The sequence below is a fragment of the Podarcis bocagei genome (assembly GCF_964188305.1).
Source record: "Podarcis bocagei genome assembly, chromosome: 15".
Classification (NCBI taxonomy): Eukaryota; Metazoa; Chordata; class Lepidosauria; order Squamata; family Lacertidae; genus Podarcis; species Podarcis bocagei.
Genome location: NC_138141.1, coordinates 10,678,278 through 10,696,449, shown reverse-complemented (window position 1 = coordinate 10,696,449; position 18,172 = coordinate 10,678,278). Strand labels below are relative to the sequence as shown.

Genomic DNA, 18,172 nt, shown 5'->3' with positions numbered 1-18,172 from the left:
GGGAAATGGGGAGAGGGGGAAGGTTCAGCAGAACTATCAAGTGGGTCTGAAGTAACTGGGAGAATGTAGGGTGAGTCCTGGGAGATCAACCCAAAGGTCTGCCACAGCAATGGAAAGCCCATGCCCCTCCATTTGTTGCTAATATGGTTACCAGGTTTTTTTTCAATGAATCAGGGCACTTTTTCTTTTCTTTTTTTTTAGCTGAGTCAGTAGTGGGGATGGTGAGGCAAAAGACCCTGGGCCCAAGCACACATGCATATTGTATAAAGGTGCAAAGCCCTTCTTTCGCACCCTGTGAAACATAAATGCGCAGTTTTAAAAAAACTGGGCAACGGCCGCCCACCCGCAACGCCCGAGCCTCCCCCAATCTCCTTTCCCATTCCCCCTTTGTTTTGACTAATTGGGGGAAGGCTTGGGAGTCATGGGCGGTTGGCCAGTTTTTTTTTTTTTTAAAAACTCTGCACATTTATGTTTCACAGGGTGCAAAAGAAGGGCTTTGCACCTTGCCTGGCAGAGAAACCGTGCACCTTGCGCCCCTCCTGTGGCTAATAATTACTGCATTGCTTGGTTGTTATGTACCGTATTTTTTGCACCATAACACTCATTTTTTTCCTCCTAGAAAGTAAGGGGAAATGTCTGTGCGTGTTATGGAGGGAATGCCTACAGGTGGCATGCCTACGGATTTTCCTCCACTAAAAACTATATGCGTGTTATGGTCGGGTGCGTGTTATAGAGCGAAAAATACGGTATTTCCCAAACAGGAGTTAACCATAGGAGTGTTACAAAGATTTGGTGCCTGGGCTTGGCATAGCTGCCTGTCAAGTCCCATGCTCTAGTAGGGTGACCCTATGCTAATCCCTGAAGCCTCTTGCCTTGCCTTCTCCAAGCACGAAACAGCGAGAGGAGAAGGAAGAGTAACCACTGCAGGCCTTTTTCTCTGTGGGAGGTGTGATTTGAGTCCAGAAGGAAGTGAATAATCTCTGCCGATAGAGGCACACTAAGAGCATCTAGCCCAGCAGCAGCTAATATGCTGGCCTCCAGATTTTTTTTTTTTTTTGGGGGGGACTACAACTCCCATCTTTCCTGATCATTGGCTATACTAGCTGGATCTGATGAGAGTTGGAGTCCTGCAATAGGTGGAAGGAGCAACATTGGCTAGTCCTGATCTATCCCAGGAATTGGCACTTGTGAGATGCCACCAGTTTTCCAAAGTCCTGCCCATAAATGGGGTCCTAACACGTGAAGCCTTGCTGTATAAAAAGGAGCATTTTGGATTACTTACTAGGAGTCATGATCCCCGTAGTTATGGATATTGACTGCTGCTGTAATCCCACAGATGATGAGGGGGATCCCACCAGCTATCAGGTAGAATCTGAAACACAAAGAAAGTCACCACTGTTGATCTCCTGGATGTGGGAATTATACCTGCAAACCTTCCATGGGCTGGAGACGGAGAGAATAAGTCCCCCTCCCTTGGTTCAAAAAGGAGCAATCCACTCCCCAAAGGCACAAGAGTCGCCTTGTAAGAATCGCTGCTGGATCAGGCCAGTGGCCTGTCAAGTCCAGCATCCTGTTCTCACATTGGCCAGCCATTGAGCACAACAGCACTCTCCCCTTTGGTGGTTTCCAGTAACTGGTATTCAGAAGCATTACTGCCATCATGACTAGTTTCCTCTTGAACCCAGTTTTGTAAACTTGGAGCAGGGGCGTCTCCTGCAGCCTACAGCTCCCTCCCTACGAGACCTTCTTCCTCGGTACCGTAGCATTGGGCGGGGGGCTGGCTGGGGGGCTTCCCCTTCCTGCTGCTGTGGTGCCTTCCACGTGGCCTCCTTGTAGATCACTCTCACCATCACCGCCATCCACAGAAGAGTCGACAAGGCAGAGTAGTGCAGAATGATGCCAACCTGTAGACAGTAAAGGCAGAGGACACAGTCATCTCCTGTGGGTCAGTTGCACTCAAGGGCTGGGAGACACTTGCCAGATCTGGGACGGAATGCCCCATGACAACGGCGCTTCCAAGAACGCTGTCGGCAATGATGCCATCTCCGTGTTATTTACTCCATTTAATAATGTGATGCCATGCCCACGGGGCATTCTTACAGAGGCAAAAGCAGCCTGCTGCTGTTTCCTTTGGGTGCAACACCAGTGTGCCACTGGAAAGACAACTGCTTGCCCACAGGATGAGGTCCTCCTTACCATACTCAGCAGTGACTACATTATTACATGAGCACTGTTCCACATCATTTTATATTTTCACTTACATACGTTCATTCGGAATAAGATGGGTTTATGAAGCAATTCTATATCCTCCCACCACACTGACGAAGAATTCTACAAGACAGTAGTCTACATCCGGAATCACTGTTCAGTGTCGGATATCATATTTGCTGAATACACAAAGCTTCGCAGCTTGTCTTTCACCGTACAAAGTCTGGTACCTCACTTTATTTAAAGATTTTCAGACTAAAGATTTCATTTTGGACTTGTTATGGTTTGAAGGAGTTCTATAAAAGATTGTTTATTGCGCATGTACACGGTCATCGTGTTGCCTAGACATTGCTGACATACTCACCGCTTGGCAGATGACCACGTAGTTGGTAAGAGTGACGCCCCCCGCAAAAACGGCCGACGTCATGGCAATGTGAAAGCAGAGGTTGAGCAGCATGTGCCAGCACTTCCGGGAGATGTGAATGGTGCTGCGGGAAAAACAGGCACAAAAGGAAGGTGGGTGGAGGAGCCAAGGAAAGACCACAGGCGGGCGGTGGCTGGTGCCCATTGTGGCAGGTAGGGCGGAAGGCAAGGTACAACAACAGCAGGTAGATTCACAGCCAAGGACAGTGAATTCTGGTTCGATCCCCATCCTCCCCCCCCGCTGAGTCCTACAAAGGTGACACTGAAACAAAGGAGGAGGTGGGAGAAGCTGGCAGGCAGTGACACCCGCTGGCCTTATTGCAAGTAAGAAGCCAAGGACATGGGGGCAGGATGAGGCCAGGCGAGGGAGATGGGGCAGGATATTCACCTGTGGTTGATGATGTACGTGATGATGGTGGCGAAGAGGCACAGGAGGAGGAGGGCAGTGCAGCTGTAAATGACAGGGTGCAGCACTTCAGCTGGGCTCGGGGACTCACGTGGAAAGTTGCTCAGTTCCTGTGTTTGAGAATAATAATAATAATTTATTTCTTATACCCCAGCCACTCTGGGCAGCTTCCAACAAAACACAGAGGGGGGAGGGAAGCCTCAACTATGAAACACTTCTCAAAACAGGACTGCCTTCAGATGTCTTCTAAAAATTGTGTAGTTCTTTATATCCTTGGCACCTGATGGGAGGGTGTTCTGCAGGGAGAGCACCACTGCTGAGAAGGCCCTCTGTCTGGTTTCCTGCAATCTCACTTCTCACAGGGAGGGAACCGCCAGAAGGCCCTCAGAGCTGGACCTCAGTGTCCGGGCTGAACGATGGGGGTGGAGACACTCCTTCAGGTATGCTGGGCTGAGACTGAGGCTTTAAAGGTCAGCACCAACACTTTGAATAAGGTCCAACAGAGTGCAGTGGTTAGAAATTAAGGCAGCTTAATTTAAATTAAAGCCTAGGGGGATCTCGGTGTTCCAGCTCCTGTGGAGAGTTCACTACCTGCATGGCAGCCTTAGCTGAATATGTTGGGAAACTGTGTACGTGCAGCTACTCACACAGAGTCAATTAAGGTTTGGCAGACAGCCAGAAGGCAATCTGAAGGAGTAAGTCTGCCTGGTGATAACAGAGACATGGAGACAGCTTCCTGATTGGTCAATAATAATAATAATAAAATAATAAATTTTATTTATATCCCGCCCTCCCCCAGCCGAAGCCGGGCTCAGGGCGGCTAACAACACTAAAATAGTGCAACATTATAAAAACATCATAAGAATTAATTAAAATCAGAATTGATGGCAACCATAAACTAAAGTATTGTAAAGATTGCCAAAGGAGGGAGTCAGGCTGTGCCCTAACCAAAGGCCTGGTGGAACAGCTCTGTCTTGCAGGCCCTGCGGAAAGATGTCAAGTCCTGCAGGGCCCTTGTCTCTTGTGACAGAGCGTTCCACCAGGTTGGAGCCGCAGCCGAAAAAGCCCTGGCTCTAGTTGAGGCCAGCCTAACCTCTCTGTGGCCTGGGACCTTCAAGATGTTTTTATTTGAGGACCGTAAGTTCCTCTGTGGGGCATACCAGGAGAGGCGGTCCCGTAGATACGAGGGTCTTGGCCGTGTAGGGCTTTGAAGGTTAAAACCAGCACCTTAAACCTGATCCTGTACTCCACCGGGTGCCAGTGCAGCTGGTATAGCACCGGATGAATGTGATCCCGCAGCGAAGACCCCGTAAGGAGTCTCGCTGCGGCATTCTGCACCCGCTGGAGTTTCTGGGTCAGTCTCAAGGGCAGCCCCACGTAGAGCGAGTTACAATAATCCAGTCTGGAGGTGACCGTCGCATGGATCACAGTGGCTAGGTCAGGGCGAGAGAGGTAAGGAGCCAACTGCTTAGCTTGGCGGAGATGAAAAAATGCCGCCTTTGTTATAGCTGCAATCTGCGCCTCCATGGAGAGGGAGGTATCGAAGATTACACCCAAACTCTTAACGGACGGTGCTGGCACTAATTGCACCCCCGCAAGAGATGGGAGTTGCCCCCTCAATCCCATATCGTCCCGTCCCAGCCAGAGGACCTCTGTCTTCGAAGGATTTAACTTCAACCGGCTCCCACGTAACCATCCAGCCACAGCTTCCAAGCATCTGATCAGTGTGTCTGGGGCCGAGTCAGGATGGCCATCCATCAACAGATAGAGTTGGGTGTCATCAGCATACTCTCTCAAGGGAGTAATGGCCTATTAACTGGAATGTGTTAGTTCAGTATTTCAGAGTTTAGTAGTTCTGTGTCAGTGTAGGAGTTGTGAGTGGTGTATGAGAGAGCTAGCTAAAGATCCATGTTCTGTTCCTGTATATGGTCCACTGTATATAATAAACACCTAACTACAAGTTCCTGGTTCCTGCTTCGTCTATCCTGTCTGCAGCCAAATCGCCAATTGCTTCCGTGGATTCTGCATTTACTCTGCTAGGTCTGGCTAAGGTCCTGCAACTAGTCAGAAAGTTGCGAAACACCAAATAGGTTTTGCCAATAGAATATAGCTGGGCAAAGCAACCCAAACCTCCCTTGGGCTGGGCGGGTGCTGGATTAGGTGGGCCAGCCCACCCCACCCCCCATGCCTCACCATCAGCACAGCGACGTTGCCAAGGTGCCGGCAGCTGACGGTGGTGACGTTGGGCTCCAGGCCAATCAGCTGGCAGCCTTCAGCTCTCCAGCCCCCGTACCCAGCCAGCACGTCAAAGTCCCAGGAAGCAGCCATGCGGTCGGTGCCCTCGCCCAAATGCCGCAGCGAGATGACGACGGGCTCACTGAAGTTGCTCGCTCCACAGCCATCTGGGGAAGACCAAACGAGGAATGGGCAAAGAGGCTGCAAGCTGCCTTCAGGCTGAGTGGAACAGATGCTATCTTGCACAGCAGAAAGGGACAGAGTAATATCCCTCCCCTAATGCCCCATACACCCTAACAACAACAACAACAACATTATCTGAAAAGAACACAGATATATATTTCCTGATCAGTTGCCTGCTTCATTTGGTTATTCCTTTTCTCATTCTTAAAGGAAAGACACACAGTATGAATGCTGGCTTTCAGACATGGGTTCTTAAGCAATGCCCTTTGAGGCAGGAGTAACCAGCGTGGAGAGCGGGCGGCACTGTGGTCTAAACCACTGTGCCTCTTGGGCTTCCTGATCGGAAGGTCGGCGGTTCAAATCCCCATGACGGAATGAGCTCCTGTTGCTCTGTCCCAGCTCCTGCCAACCTAGCAGTTAAAAAGCACACCAGCGCAAGTAGATAAATAGGTACCACTGTGGTGGGAAGGTAAATGGTGTTTCTGTGCACTCTGGTTTCCATCAAGGTGTTTCTGTTGCACCAGAAGCAGTTTAGTCATGCTAGTTGCATGACCCAGAAAGCTGCCAGTGGACAAACACCGACTCCCTTGGCCTGAAAGTGAGATGATCGCTACAACCCCATAGTCGCCTTTGACTGGACTTAAACTGTCCAGGGGTCCTTTACCTTTTACCTTCCAGATGATTTGGACTACAACTCCCATCATCCCCAGCCAGTGTGGCCTGTGTTTAGGGAAGATGAGCTCCCCACCCCCCAAAAACCCATCTGAAGGACCCCACGTTGGCTAGCCAAACCAAAAGAGGCAGGCCATACAGCCTGTTCCATACAGCCACTGCCCGGGCACTGAGGTCCTTACGTGTTCCTGCATAGATCACTGGAGTGGCCACACTGCGCCTTTTGCCATCATCTGCCAGGTGTGAAGAGTTTCCAGTGCTGCAGAAGAGCTTGCCGTTGCGGAATGCCAGGAACTGGAGTTTGTACTTGTGAGCTGAGGGGTAAGGAGGAGCCGACGGGCAGAAGAGACCAGGAGGCAACTGAATGGAGGCCAGAGCAATGCTGTTCTGATGGGACAGGGAACAAAGGGGTCACCCAGCAAAACAACAACAACCCAGTCCCAGCCTGGGGACACACGCAGGAAACTTGACTTCTACCAGTTCAGTTTCTTGTCCACGTTGCCAGGTACAGCTGGAGCAGCCCTCCCCCACCCCTTCATTCATTCATAAATCCATTCCTTCCTTTCTTTGCATTACAGTGGTGCCTCGCAAGACGAAATTAATTCGTTCCGTGAGTTTTGTCGTCTTGCAATTTTTTTCGTCTTGCGAAGCACGGTGTCGGAAAAGTTTTGGAAAAGCTTCAAAAATCACCAAAGTCTTTAAAAACCTCAAAAAAGGCTACCACACCGCGTGCTATGAATTGCTCCTCGAAGTCAAGTCGCAACTGTATTAACGGTGTTAAGAAAAAGGAAACAAACTTGCAAGACGTTTCCGTCTTGCGAAGCAAGCCCATAGGGAAAATCGTCTTGCGAAGCAGCTCAAAAAACAAAAAACCCTTTCGTCTTGCGAGTTTTCCCTCTTGCAAGGCATTCGTCTTGCGAGGTACCACTGTAAGTTACAATGGGTTGCATCCAATGCCAGTCCCACACAGACTAATTAAAGATAATGGGCATGTGTAACTTGGGATGCAGACGGTGCTGTGGTCTAACCACAGAGCTTAGGGCTTGCCAATCAGAAGGTCGGCGGTTCGAATCCCCGTGACGGGGTGAGCTCCCGTTGCTCAGTCCCTGCTCCTGTCAACCTAGCAGTTCAAAAGCACATCAAGTGCAAGTAGATAAATAGGTACCACTCCGGTGGGAAGGTAAATGGCATTTCCATGCGCTGCTCTGGTTCGCCAGAAGCGGCTTAGTCATGCTGGCCACATGACCCGGAAGCTGTCTGCGGAGAAACGCTGGCTCCCTTGGCCTATAGAGCAAGATGAGCGCGCAACCCCAGAGTCGTCCGCGACTGGACCTAACGGTCAGGGGTCCCTTTACTTTTACCTTGGGACCATTAATTTCAAAGGGTCTGTTCTGAGTAAATCTAAGATGGCTACAGACCATTTATTTGTCTGTTTATTTAAAAACAAACTGCATGAGAATTTGTTTTTAAATATGCGTTTCTCAACAGATTTCCTCTCAAACTTTTCTAAACACATTTCACCCTAACATACAGGTTGGTACTCTCCTTGAGCCCCAAAATTGTGTTGCAAAAGTTGGAGTAGTGCGACATCTGAAAGACAGCTACATTCTGCTCCATACATAGCATGGCAGGGAGAGGTTTGAGAAATAACCCAGCTTAGTGGCAGAGCTTCTACTTTGCCTACAGAAGGTCCCAGGTTCCATCTCTGACATCTCCAGGGAGGGCTGAGAAGGACCCCGTTCTGAAATCCTAGCAAACTGCTTCCAATCAGTGTAGACAATACTGGTCTCAATGCGCCAACCGTCTGACCCCGTATAAGGAAGCTTCCTACGTTCCCAAATCCTTTCCCCCAGTGTTATGGTGCTGACCCAAATGCCTCCTTCTCAACTCAGTGGTTGCTTTTTTAGGTTGTGAGACCTGATCATGGATCTCCCACTTCAGGTCTGGTTTGAGTAGCAGACTCTCTGAATTCAGTTCATCTGCACTTGCCCTGCCCATGCAAGGGCTGCCTGGATTTCTGCTCTGCTTACTGCATCCTATAATGCTTTGCCAAGATCCTCTCCTCTCCTTTATCCACCCTACTTGACCCTGCCCTTCCCCACCTCACCTTGATGTGAAAGCTGGCCAGGGAGATGTTTGGCCGCCCCGTGGCACACCGGAACTTCAGCTGCTGGTCTGCCAGGGACTCAGCATATCGCTCCTGCCGGTGCGGCCGACTGCTGAGCACCACCTCGCGCTTCTGAAAGGCTGTGCAGCTCAGGCCCACATAGCTGTCTGGCTTGATCAGGTAGGCCTCAAAAGCGATGTTCCTCGTGTTCTGCCAAAGCAAAGGTACCCGACTTGTGAGACCCAGGATGCCTCCCAGGAAGCGGTGGGCAAAGCTGTCCTTTCCACTTTCCCGTTTTTTTCCTAGTCTTGAGCTTAGCTCTTCCCATCCATTTGCAATTTATTTATATATTTATTTTTTTAAGCCCTCCCGACAGTTCATTGCATTTTAGTGCATATTTTTCCTAATATACGGGATGTTTGTATGCAATTTTGCCTAAGACCCACATATTTACACAGTGATTTTCCCCAATATAACACATTTTCTGTGCATTATTTTCACTAATATACCCATTTCTATGCATGCTTTACCCCAGTATGTGCAATTTTTTGGGGGGTAAACATTACTTGGTGGGACAGCTGCATTGCAAAAGTGCAAATTTTGAAGGAAGGCGGTGTTTCAGTTTTCATATTGTTTCAGGAAGTGTGAATAAGGTAAATTCTCATTTAAATCATATTTCTCCCCCATTTTTTACTCCCAGGTAAAGAGTATCATTGTTAGGCATGGTGGCACAGATCCACACTCTTGTGTCCGTCCATCCCCCCTGTTAACTTGCAACTGCCCCCTTTTGTCTCAATATGAATATTTCTTACTACCCACACCTTAATATTATTCCTCCGATTGATTTGTTCCAAGCTCAACTAGTCCCTTAATAAATTGCCCTGCAGTGACCTCCTCCACCCCTCATTCCCTTGCTCTCTCCAAGCGTAGCTGGTGGTACCAGTCGCCATTTCAAGTTCCCACAATGCTACCATGGCCGCTCCAGGGCACTGTGGGAAATTCAAAATGGCAGGCAGCTCCCAGATAAGCCCATGGACAGGTTGCTGGATGGGTAACTGAGCTGACTGTCAGCACTGGTGAGCCCTGTCAAAAGACTTTTTTTTTTATATAAATTTTTTTATTGGTTTTACAAAAAAAAAAATTTAAAACAATACAAACATATAAAAAGACATACGAACATGTATAGTTTCATAACCTTTTCTTCATAAACCTTGTTTCTCAGACTCCCCCATACCTCCCCTTTCTGCATCCCAATAACCAAAAGTTTTTAGCAACTGTAAATTTTTCTGTCGATACTCTGTCCTCTTAAACTTTCCTCCAGTCTAATCTTATGTTGCTGTAACCCTTTCTTACTCAAAACCTCGACATTCTAACATTCATCAAGTTTATAATAGTCCTTAAGATAAATTTTGAATTTCTTCCATTCTTCTTCCGCCGTCTCCTTTCCCTGATCGCGGATCCTGCCAGTCATCTCGGCTAGTGTCATATAGTCCATCACTTTCATCTGCCATTCTTCCAGGGTGGGTAGATCTTGTGTCTTCCAATACTTTGCGATAAGTATTCTTGCTGCTGTTGTAGCATACATAAAGAAAGTTCTGTCCTTCTTTGACACCAATTGGCCGACAATGCCCAAGAGAAAAGCCTCTGGTTTCTTAGAGAAAGTACATTTAAGTACCTTTTTCATTTCGTTATATATCATTTCCCAGAAAGCCTTAATCTTCGGGCATGTCCACCAAAGGTGATAGAAAGTACCTTCAGTTTCTTTACATTTCCAACACTTGTTATCAGGCAGATGATAAATTTTTGCTAGCTTGACTGGGGTCATGTACCACCTATAGATCATTTTCATAATATTTTCCTTTAAGGCATTACATGCCGTAAATTTAATACCAGTGTTCCATAACCATTCCCAGTCAGCAAACATAATGTTATGACCAATGTCCTGTGCCCACTTAATCATAGCTGATTTAACTGTTTCATCTTGTGTATTCCATTTCAGCAGCAAATTATACATTCTTGACAAATTCTTAGTATTGGGTTCTAACAGTTCAGTCTCTAATTTTGATTTTTCCACCTGGAAGCCAATTTTCCTGTCCTGTTTATAAACCTCCATTATTTGGAAATATTGAAGCCAGTCTTGTAATTACAAGAGCCCTGTCAAAGGACTTGGTCCCCAGCAGCTGCCCAAGAATACTGGGTGTGTCCGTGCCTCCCATGTTTCTTAGTTCCAAACAGCCCGCAACCCTCCCCTCCCCATCTGAACATCTCTCGGTGTGACCTACCACGGCTATGTACTGAGAGCTGGTGCTGAGAGTGTAGGCGGCAATCTTCTCTAGCGAGCGGACGATGCTGGTGCAAGCCTTGTCCTCAATCTGAGCCATCCACAGAACGTGGTCATCCACTAGCATCATGTTGCTGGCCATCTCCACAATGACGTCCGTGAGCTGCGGGAAGGCAGACAAGGGTGAGATCTTCCAAAAAACCCCAGGGCTGCAGCAAAAGAGATGATTTAAGTCAGGGACAGAGAACCTGCGGCCATTCAGATGTTGATGGATTTCAGCTCCCAGCATTCTTGTGCCATGCTGCCTGGGGCTGGTGCAGCTACGAGTCCATCAGAGTCTGAAGGCAGTGATAGAAACTGGAGTAGAAAATCTAGGAGCCAAATGGCTTCTAGGACCTGGGTTGTGGGCGCCAAAACAGAATGTCTAGTGGCCACTGGCGGGGTGGGGGACGGGGAGATCAGCAACACTTTTTATTTATTATTTTGATAAGCATGAATTAATATGCAATTCACATAAGCAACACATCGTTAATATCACATTTTTAGCAGAAATTGTTCATACATGTTTAATTTGGTGTTTACAATAAAAATACAGTGGTACCTCAGGTTACAGATGCTTCAGGTTACAGACTCCGCTAACCCAGAAATAGTACCTCGGGTTAAGAACTTTGCTTCAGGATGAGAACAGAAATCGTGCAGCAGCAGCGGGAGGCCCCATTAGCTAAAGTGGTACCTCAGGTTAAGAACAGTTTCAGGTTAAGAACGGACCTCCAGAACGAATTAAGTTCTTAACCTGAGGTACCACTGTATTGGTACCATACTTCAGCTCTCAAAACACTCTACTCTTTATTGTTAAACTCCTTAACATATTGTCTATCCTTAAGATATACTATGAGGCTTCAAAACACATACATTTCAGTAATCCTTGAGTGTCAGCCAGGCACACAAAAAATTGGCACCCAGACTTTTTGAGGTGCTTGCTAATGGAGAATCTTTAGGCGCAAAATGCACCTGGTGCCCTGCTAATTTTGAAGCCTCAGCTTCCCCACCCTGCTTTAAATGCAAATAGCGCTCTGGACAATGCACAGAACATGGAAGCGACACCACATCCACCCAGCATTAGAACCCTGCTCAATCAAAGAGACCAGATGGCTTTAAGAAGCCTGCAAGCGAGGCCTGAGCACAACCTGGCATTCCCAACAACTTGTGCTGAGAGGCATCAGGGCCTTGTCCACTATTGCTTCCAATCCACCACTACGGAAAGAGGAATGCAAATGGATAAAATTGATGGTAATTGCAGCCAGATAGGTTATAGCGAGTAACTGGAAAAATCCAGAAGAGCTAGGGGTGAACCAATTCTCTAGGGAATCCTCTGTGTTTTGAGGCACAGAGGAAAAGACAGGAATCGCAGGCAAGCAGCTTACTCCCTGCATTGCATTTGGGGAAAGCAAAGAACGTAGGAATGCGGTTACACATGACTCAGTTACCTGCTTAATCTGATCCACGTAACCAGTGAACTTCTCAATCATCTGGGAAACGTAGATGACATCCATCATGTCCGAGAAATTTGCCGCCTCAGCTGTGTAGACGCGCAGCTGGTGTGCCAGGGTCAGGGCGTTGGAGGCGTTGATGGGCATCTGGGAGCACAGAAAAGGGGTTGGGCCCGTGTCAACATAGTGCTTGATACATAAAATAAGAGAGGTAGCCCAGGTGTTATGCTCAGTGGCAGAGCACCCACTCTGCAGGAATGTCCCAGGTTCTACCCCTAGTGCCTCCACCTGGGAATACCCCCTGCCTGAAACCCAGGAGAGCTGCTGCCAGTCAGAGCAGGGTATATAAGACAATATTGTAGGGCCTCCACATTTGCTTCTCTGGGCCAGGCCAACCACTCCTAACATAGAAAAGGACATTGAAGGCATGGCTGGCTGGGAGCTGGCATAGCCATGCCAACTGTGCAGCTGCAAGGGAGGGCAAGGCAAGCCCCTGGCAATGACAGGGGCACCCCGAGGAGCAACCCACCAGCACAAAGGTGTAGAGGACACGGGTGATATCGTTGGTGTACAAGCAGTGGGAATAGTCCCCTTCCTCCCAGCGGCCTGTGCGGTCACAGCGCCTCCACGCTTGCTTCTCCAAGCCGGGCCCCCCGTTCCCAGAGGCGAAGGGGTACTGCAGACATGACTGGTAGGCGGTGATGCCAGCCAAGGTGCGTGGCCACCTGTGGGCAGGGGGGAGAGAGGCATGTCATGAATTCTACTCAATATGATCCAGAGCAGAACTCCAATGTAGCGTTAGCAGAGTAAAAACTTAAACACATCGCAGAATTCCAAAAAAATAGACCAGAGGCAATTGCATTTCATCCAGTAGAGCTTAGTGCTACTGAAGGCAAATGAGCATAATGGTCACAAATCCAATACAGTGGTGCCCCGCAAGACGAATGCCTCGCAAGACGGAAAACTCGCTAGACGAAAGAGTTTCCCGTTTTGGAGGTGCTTCGCAAAACGAATTTCCTATGGGCTTGCTTCGCAAGACGACAATGTCTTGCGAGTTCCTGCTGGTTTTTTCCCCTTTCTCCCCCCTTTTTCTAAGCCGCTTATCAGCTGATCCGATCAGCAGATAAGCCGCTGAAAGCCGCTAATAGCGCTAATCCGCTAATGGGCTTGCTTCGCAAGATGAAAAAACCGCTAGATGAAGAGAATCACAGAACGGATTCTTTTCGTCTTGCGAGGCACCACTGTACATTCAGGATTGGCCCTGACCATAAGAAATCCAGTTGCAGCAGACTTACAGTAACTTATACAGTCATACCTCGGGTTGAAGTAGCTTCAGGTTAAGCATTTTCGGGTTGTGCTCCACGGCGACCCAGAAGTAAAAGAGCACATTACTTCAGGGTTTCGCCACTTGCCCATGCGCAGACGCTCAAAATGATGTCACCCACATGCACGGAGGCGGCAAATTGCAACCCACAGACGCGGGTTGCATTCGCTTCAGGATGCGAATGGGGCTCTGGAACGGATCCCATTCGCATCCAGAGGTACCACTGTAATAAGTATAAACCTTAACGCTAAGCATCCTATCTACAGAACACCACGCCAGAAGGAAAAGAGATAGAAAGAGAACGTGAAACCCAGGCTCCTTCTGGCCTTACTATTATAGTCAGCATGACCTTGACAGAAAGAGATAACAGAACCAGTTTAAGCCAGCTGTACTCAGCTTCTCTGAAGGAATAACGCAAACATCATGAACCTTCTGCTTGTTTCTTTCACGCAGATAAGCTTCCAGAACCCTCTTGAACTAATTAGAATAGGAAAGACCTCTACACATCAGACTTTCTGTACCAAGAAATGCAAACTGACAAGGTGGCCATTTGGAGGGAGTGCTTCTGTAATGGGAGCCCCATCCGGCGACTTGGAGGGGAGGCAGGAGGAGATTGTGCAGTTGAAGGGAGCATGAGACGACAGCAGGGATGGGGAAGGTGTGACTTGTTGGTTGGGAGACCAGGAGGGTGGAGGGCACAGGGGATTAGATGGGTACCGATGGGTTCAGGAAAGCCCTTTCCAACCTGATGTTCTCTAGGCGTCGCTAGGCTGCAACTCATGTTACCCCTGACCATTGGCAATGCTGGCCGGGGCTCATGTGAGTGGACAGCCAGAAGATCTGGAGGGCACCAGAGGCAGAACCCTGCTGGATTTGACCAAAGGCCCAACTAGTCCTTTTCACTGTCCAACCAGATGCCTATGAGAAGTACAGTCCTCTTATGGCTGCACCAATCTGTTTGGATGCTCCCCTGAATTTTAAAATAATAATTCAATGTATGGGGTGGGTGGGGATAAGAGAGCGAGCTACAGATCCTTCTCCCCCTCCACATTACCTTTCCATGTGTAAGATGGTTGGTGGCTGTTGGCTCTTTATGGGAGATGTGCTCAACTGTACAGTTCCCCCATCCACAGTCTGAGGACCTTTCCACACAGCCAGGTAGTTGTGGATTCTGTGCTGCTCATGCAGGAATGCTTTTGCCCACAGCTCCATGAGGTCTTCTTCATCAATATGCCACCCCATATTAACCGCTACCCTTCTGAATCATATTTACCATTTCCACTGGCTTTTTTCTGTACCGGATTTTCCATGTGAAACAGCAAATCCAGATTAAATGGGGAAATTAATATGGGATGCCCTATTCGTTGAGAAAGTCAACCTGTGGGCGCTACACAAAACTCACACACACAAGCAGCAAGGGAGGTGCAGTGGCCACACAAGGAAGGGTCTCCTCAGTGGTGGCTCCCTGGTGGGGAATGATCTCCTTAGGGAGGCACGGCAGGTGCCATCACTATCTGCTTTTAGGGGCTAGGCAAAAAACAATTATTTTGCCCAAGCTTTTGACCTTTCACTCTTTTCTTTCTTTCTTTCTTTCTTTCTTTCTTTCTTTCTTTCTTTCTTTCTTTCTTTTAGGGGGTGCCTTGAGTTGGATCTCCTCTTTTATAAATATTATCACAGAGTGTTTAAGGTTGTTTCTACTCTTGCATTTATACTTGGTTTTGATGTTTGTTTCTGTAAGACATCTTCTGTTAACCTTTGTGAAAAAGTGACTTATTATCATTATTATTATTATTACCACCACCACCAACAACAACAACAATTCCACAAGAAAGTTCTGTGCAATTGCCCCGAATCTCCCACATATATCTCCCCCTTGCCCTTTAAGGGAGGGCTATAGCTATGCTATATGCAGAAGGTCCCAGATTAAGTCCCTGGCATCTCCAGGTTTAGCTGCGAGAAACCCCTGGAGAGCTACTGCCAGTCAGTGTAGCCAGTACTGAGCCGGTTGGACCAATGGTCTGACTCTAACTTGATATAAGGCAGCTCCCTATGGCAGGGATTCTCCTTCATGCCTCTCCTCGTCCGCATTTGGAATAAAAATACTGGTCAGGCTGCTCCCTGATAAATATCACACAGAGTAAACGAAGGGAAGAATGGGGGCATTGCAAGCCAGTGAGCATCAAGGAAGGAGACCCCTGCTGCCTGCAACTGAATGAGAGGGTGGGGTTGGGAGAACAGGGAAAGGGATAGGGGATTGTGTCTCTAAATAGGATGAGGCCCCACAATTGGGAGGGGGGTGACTTTCATGCTGTGCCACAGGGTTTGAAACAGAGAAGAAAAAAATGTCTGGTGCCAAATGTTTTATGGAGTAATTTATTTGCCTCCCTGGAACTCTCTGCTTGGTCCAGCTGCTTCAACATCTGGCTTGCAAGACTCTTCCTATGCCTTCTCCCTCCCATGCCGGCGGGAACAGCTGGATGAAGGCATAAGGCTGTCACATGGCTCCCTCCACACACACCAGACGCAGACATGATACAGCACACCCCTTGGGCTGTCTCTGCAAAGACAAACCCAGTTCCTCCTTTGTTTTATTTATTTTTTAAATAATATTTATTAAGGGTTTTGGTTTTTTTAAAACACACAAACCCAGTTCCTCCTTTGGTTCTCGCAGCCTATTGCCCCAGAACAAAACTGGCATATGCGGTTGAAAGCAAGCTCAACTCAGGAGAACCCTAGGCTGTGTACACACCAAAACCTTGAAGTGTGTGACTTCTCCTGAAGAACCATGGGAACTGTAGTTCCAGCACCCTTAGCAAACTACTGTTCCCAGGACTTTTTTTAGGGGGAAGCAGTGTGCTTGATGTGTGCTTTAAATGTAAGGTGTGAGCTGCAAAAATGTTTATGCCCTCCTCCACCATCACCGTGGTCTCTGTCTCCTCCCGTTAGCTCCATTCGATTAGGAAATACCAGAGGCAGGGGCAGGAATGGAAAGAGGCAGTGGCTTGTATCTCATCCTCTGTTTGTTGCAATCAGCTCTGTTTGCCTTCCACTACAGTTCAGCTTCCGCTAAAACTTCTTCACCTCACTATTTGCAATGGCTAAAAGTGATGTAATTGATTTCAATGAACGTCAACAGAAGAGAAACGTGAAAAAATGCCATTTTTTCCAGACTGGGAAAAAAAAATACTCCAATGGCGAATGGTGCTCATAATGGCTTGTGTGATTTACATTTCTGACGTCCGAAGAACGTGCAAATTGAGGGAATTTCTGCTCCCTGCTGGACTTCTCCAATATTTCTGGGCAGGGGATGCAATCTCAGGTCATCTCATCTGCTTTGGTCCTTTAAGTTCTTTTTTTGGTCCCAGGCAAGAGAGGACCAAACAATGAGGACATCTAAACCATTTCTCATCCATTCTGGGATTTAATCAGTCTCTTTCCAAGTTTTCCCATGGGATGGGAATCCTTCTGCTCTTCCCCACCCCTTCCAAATGCCTGCAGCGCTGCAAAGCTCTTCTGTGCTTTCCTAGGGTGTTGCATTTGTGTCACACACTGGAAGGATCAGGGATTTTGGGTGCTGCTCTTCCTTGCCTCTAACCCCAGGCCATATCCTGCTCATGCAGAGTGCGGAGGCGGAAGGGGCCGGGATGGGGGGGGGCAGAGGGAGAGAAGACAGGCCCGCTGTTAATTTAAGCCACATTGACTGCGCAGTAATTTATATTCCATCAAGACCCTGCCAAGGTTACAGCGGGCTCCATAAGCCTTTTTTCTCTTGCCAGAGAAATTCCAACACCTCTGCTTCTGGAGCCTGTCTGCGCTGCCAGAGCCGGGCCTCTCTCGGACAGCCTCCCTCGCAACGGACCCTTAATCATTCCCAGATCCCGGTTGCCAGAGAGATCCTCAAGCCCATCTCCTCCCTCCCCTCTCCTCTGTGCAAGAGGGGCTCTGGGAGAACAGGGATCAGGCATCCGAGGGCTGCCTGCCCCCTAGCCGAACCCTCCTGCTCAAAGGGAGCTGGAGACACTGGACCCTACGGGGCCAAGAGGCAGCAGCGATGGCAAAGAGCAAATGAATTCTACCATGCTTGCCAACAGACAGCACATCTGTGGAAGCCCACCTGGCAAGCTCTGGAAAGGGTAGGGAAAAGCTGCAGCTAAGCGGCAGAGCAGCTGCCTTGAATGCAGACCGTCCCAGATACAACCCCCACCATCCCAAGGCAGGAATGGGAGAGCTTCCTGCCAGAAACCCTTGAGAGCTTCTGCCTGTCTGTGTAGACAATACTGAGATAGCTAGGTGAACGGCCTGACTCCTATAAGGCAGCTTCTTGCGCTTCTGCGGAAGGGATTCCCAGCTCTTTTCTGATGTGGTTGGCACAGCAAGAAATAAACAAAGCAATGACCTCCCCCCCCTTTCCCCAGCAAGTCCAATGCATCAAGCAAGAAACAAAGACTTTTTAAAGTTACCCTATTATTTTTTTTTTGTTACGCTGGCTTTCCTTGCAACTCCACCAGGAAGACAGGAGAGGGCGGACAAGAGAAAGCCCAACAATATTAATTTAAGCAGTCCCTGCTTGCAGCCTTCTGAAGGAAATCAGCCCTGAGTGCTCACTGGAAGGACAGATCCTGAAGCTGAGGCTCCAATACTTTGGCCACCTCAAGAGAAAAGAAGACTCCCTGGAAAAGACCCTGATGTTGGGAAAGATGGAGGGCACAAGGAGAAGGGGACGACAGAGGGCGAGATGGTTGGATGGTGTTCTCAAAGCTACCAGCATGAGTTTGACCAAACTGCGGGAGGCAGTGGAAGACAGGAATGCCTGGCGTGCTCTGGTCCAGGGGGTCACAAAGAG

At 48.4% G+C, this 18,172-nt stretch overlaps 1 protein-coding gene across 1 annotated transcript in view; it reads right to left on the bottom strand.

The window, feature by feature from the left end:
* Positions 1-18,172, bottom strand: part of ADGRA2 (adhesion G protein-coupled receptor A2) — a 116,335-nt gene that overhangs the window by 5,801 nt on the left and 92,362 nt on the right. Inside the window, exons 9-18 of the mRNA XM_081171611.1 lie at positions 12,535-12,730; positions 12,003-12,152; positions 10,517-10,678; positions 8,235-8,444; positions 6,310-6,514; positions 5,231-5,439; positions 3,020-3,147; positions 2,573-2,696; positions 1,759-1,904; positions 1,283-1,372 (exon numbers count right to left, since the gene is read on the bottom strand). Of these exons, the coding sequence (XP_081027737.1) occupies positions 1,283-1,372; positions 1,759-1,904; positions 2,573-2,696; positions 3,020-3,147; positions 5,231-5,439; positions 6,310-6,514; positions 8,235-8,444; positions 10,517-10,678; positions 12,003-12,152; positions 12,535-12,730 (1,620 nt within the window). The remainder of the gene's footprint in view (positions 1-1,282; positions 1,373-1,758; positions 1,905-2,572; positions 2,697-3,019; positions 3,148-5,230; positions 5,440-6,309; positions 6,515-8,234; positions 8,445-10,516; positions 10,679-12,002; positions 12,153-12,534; positions 12,731-18,172) is intronic.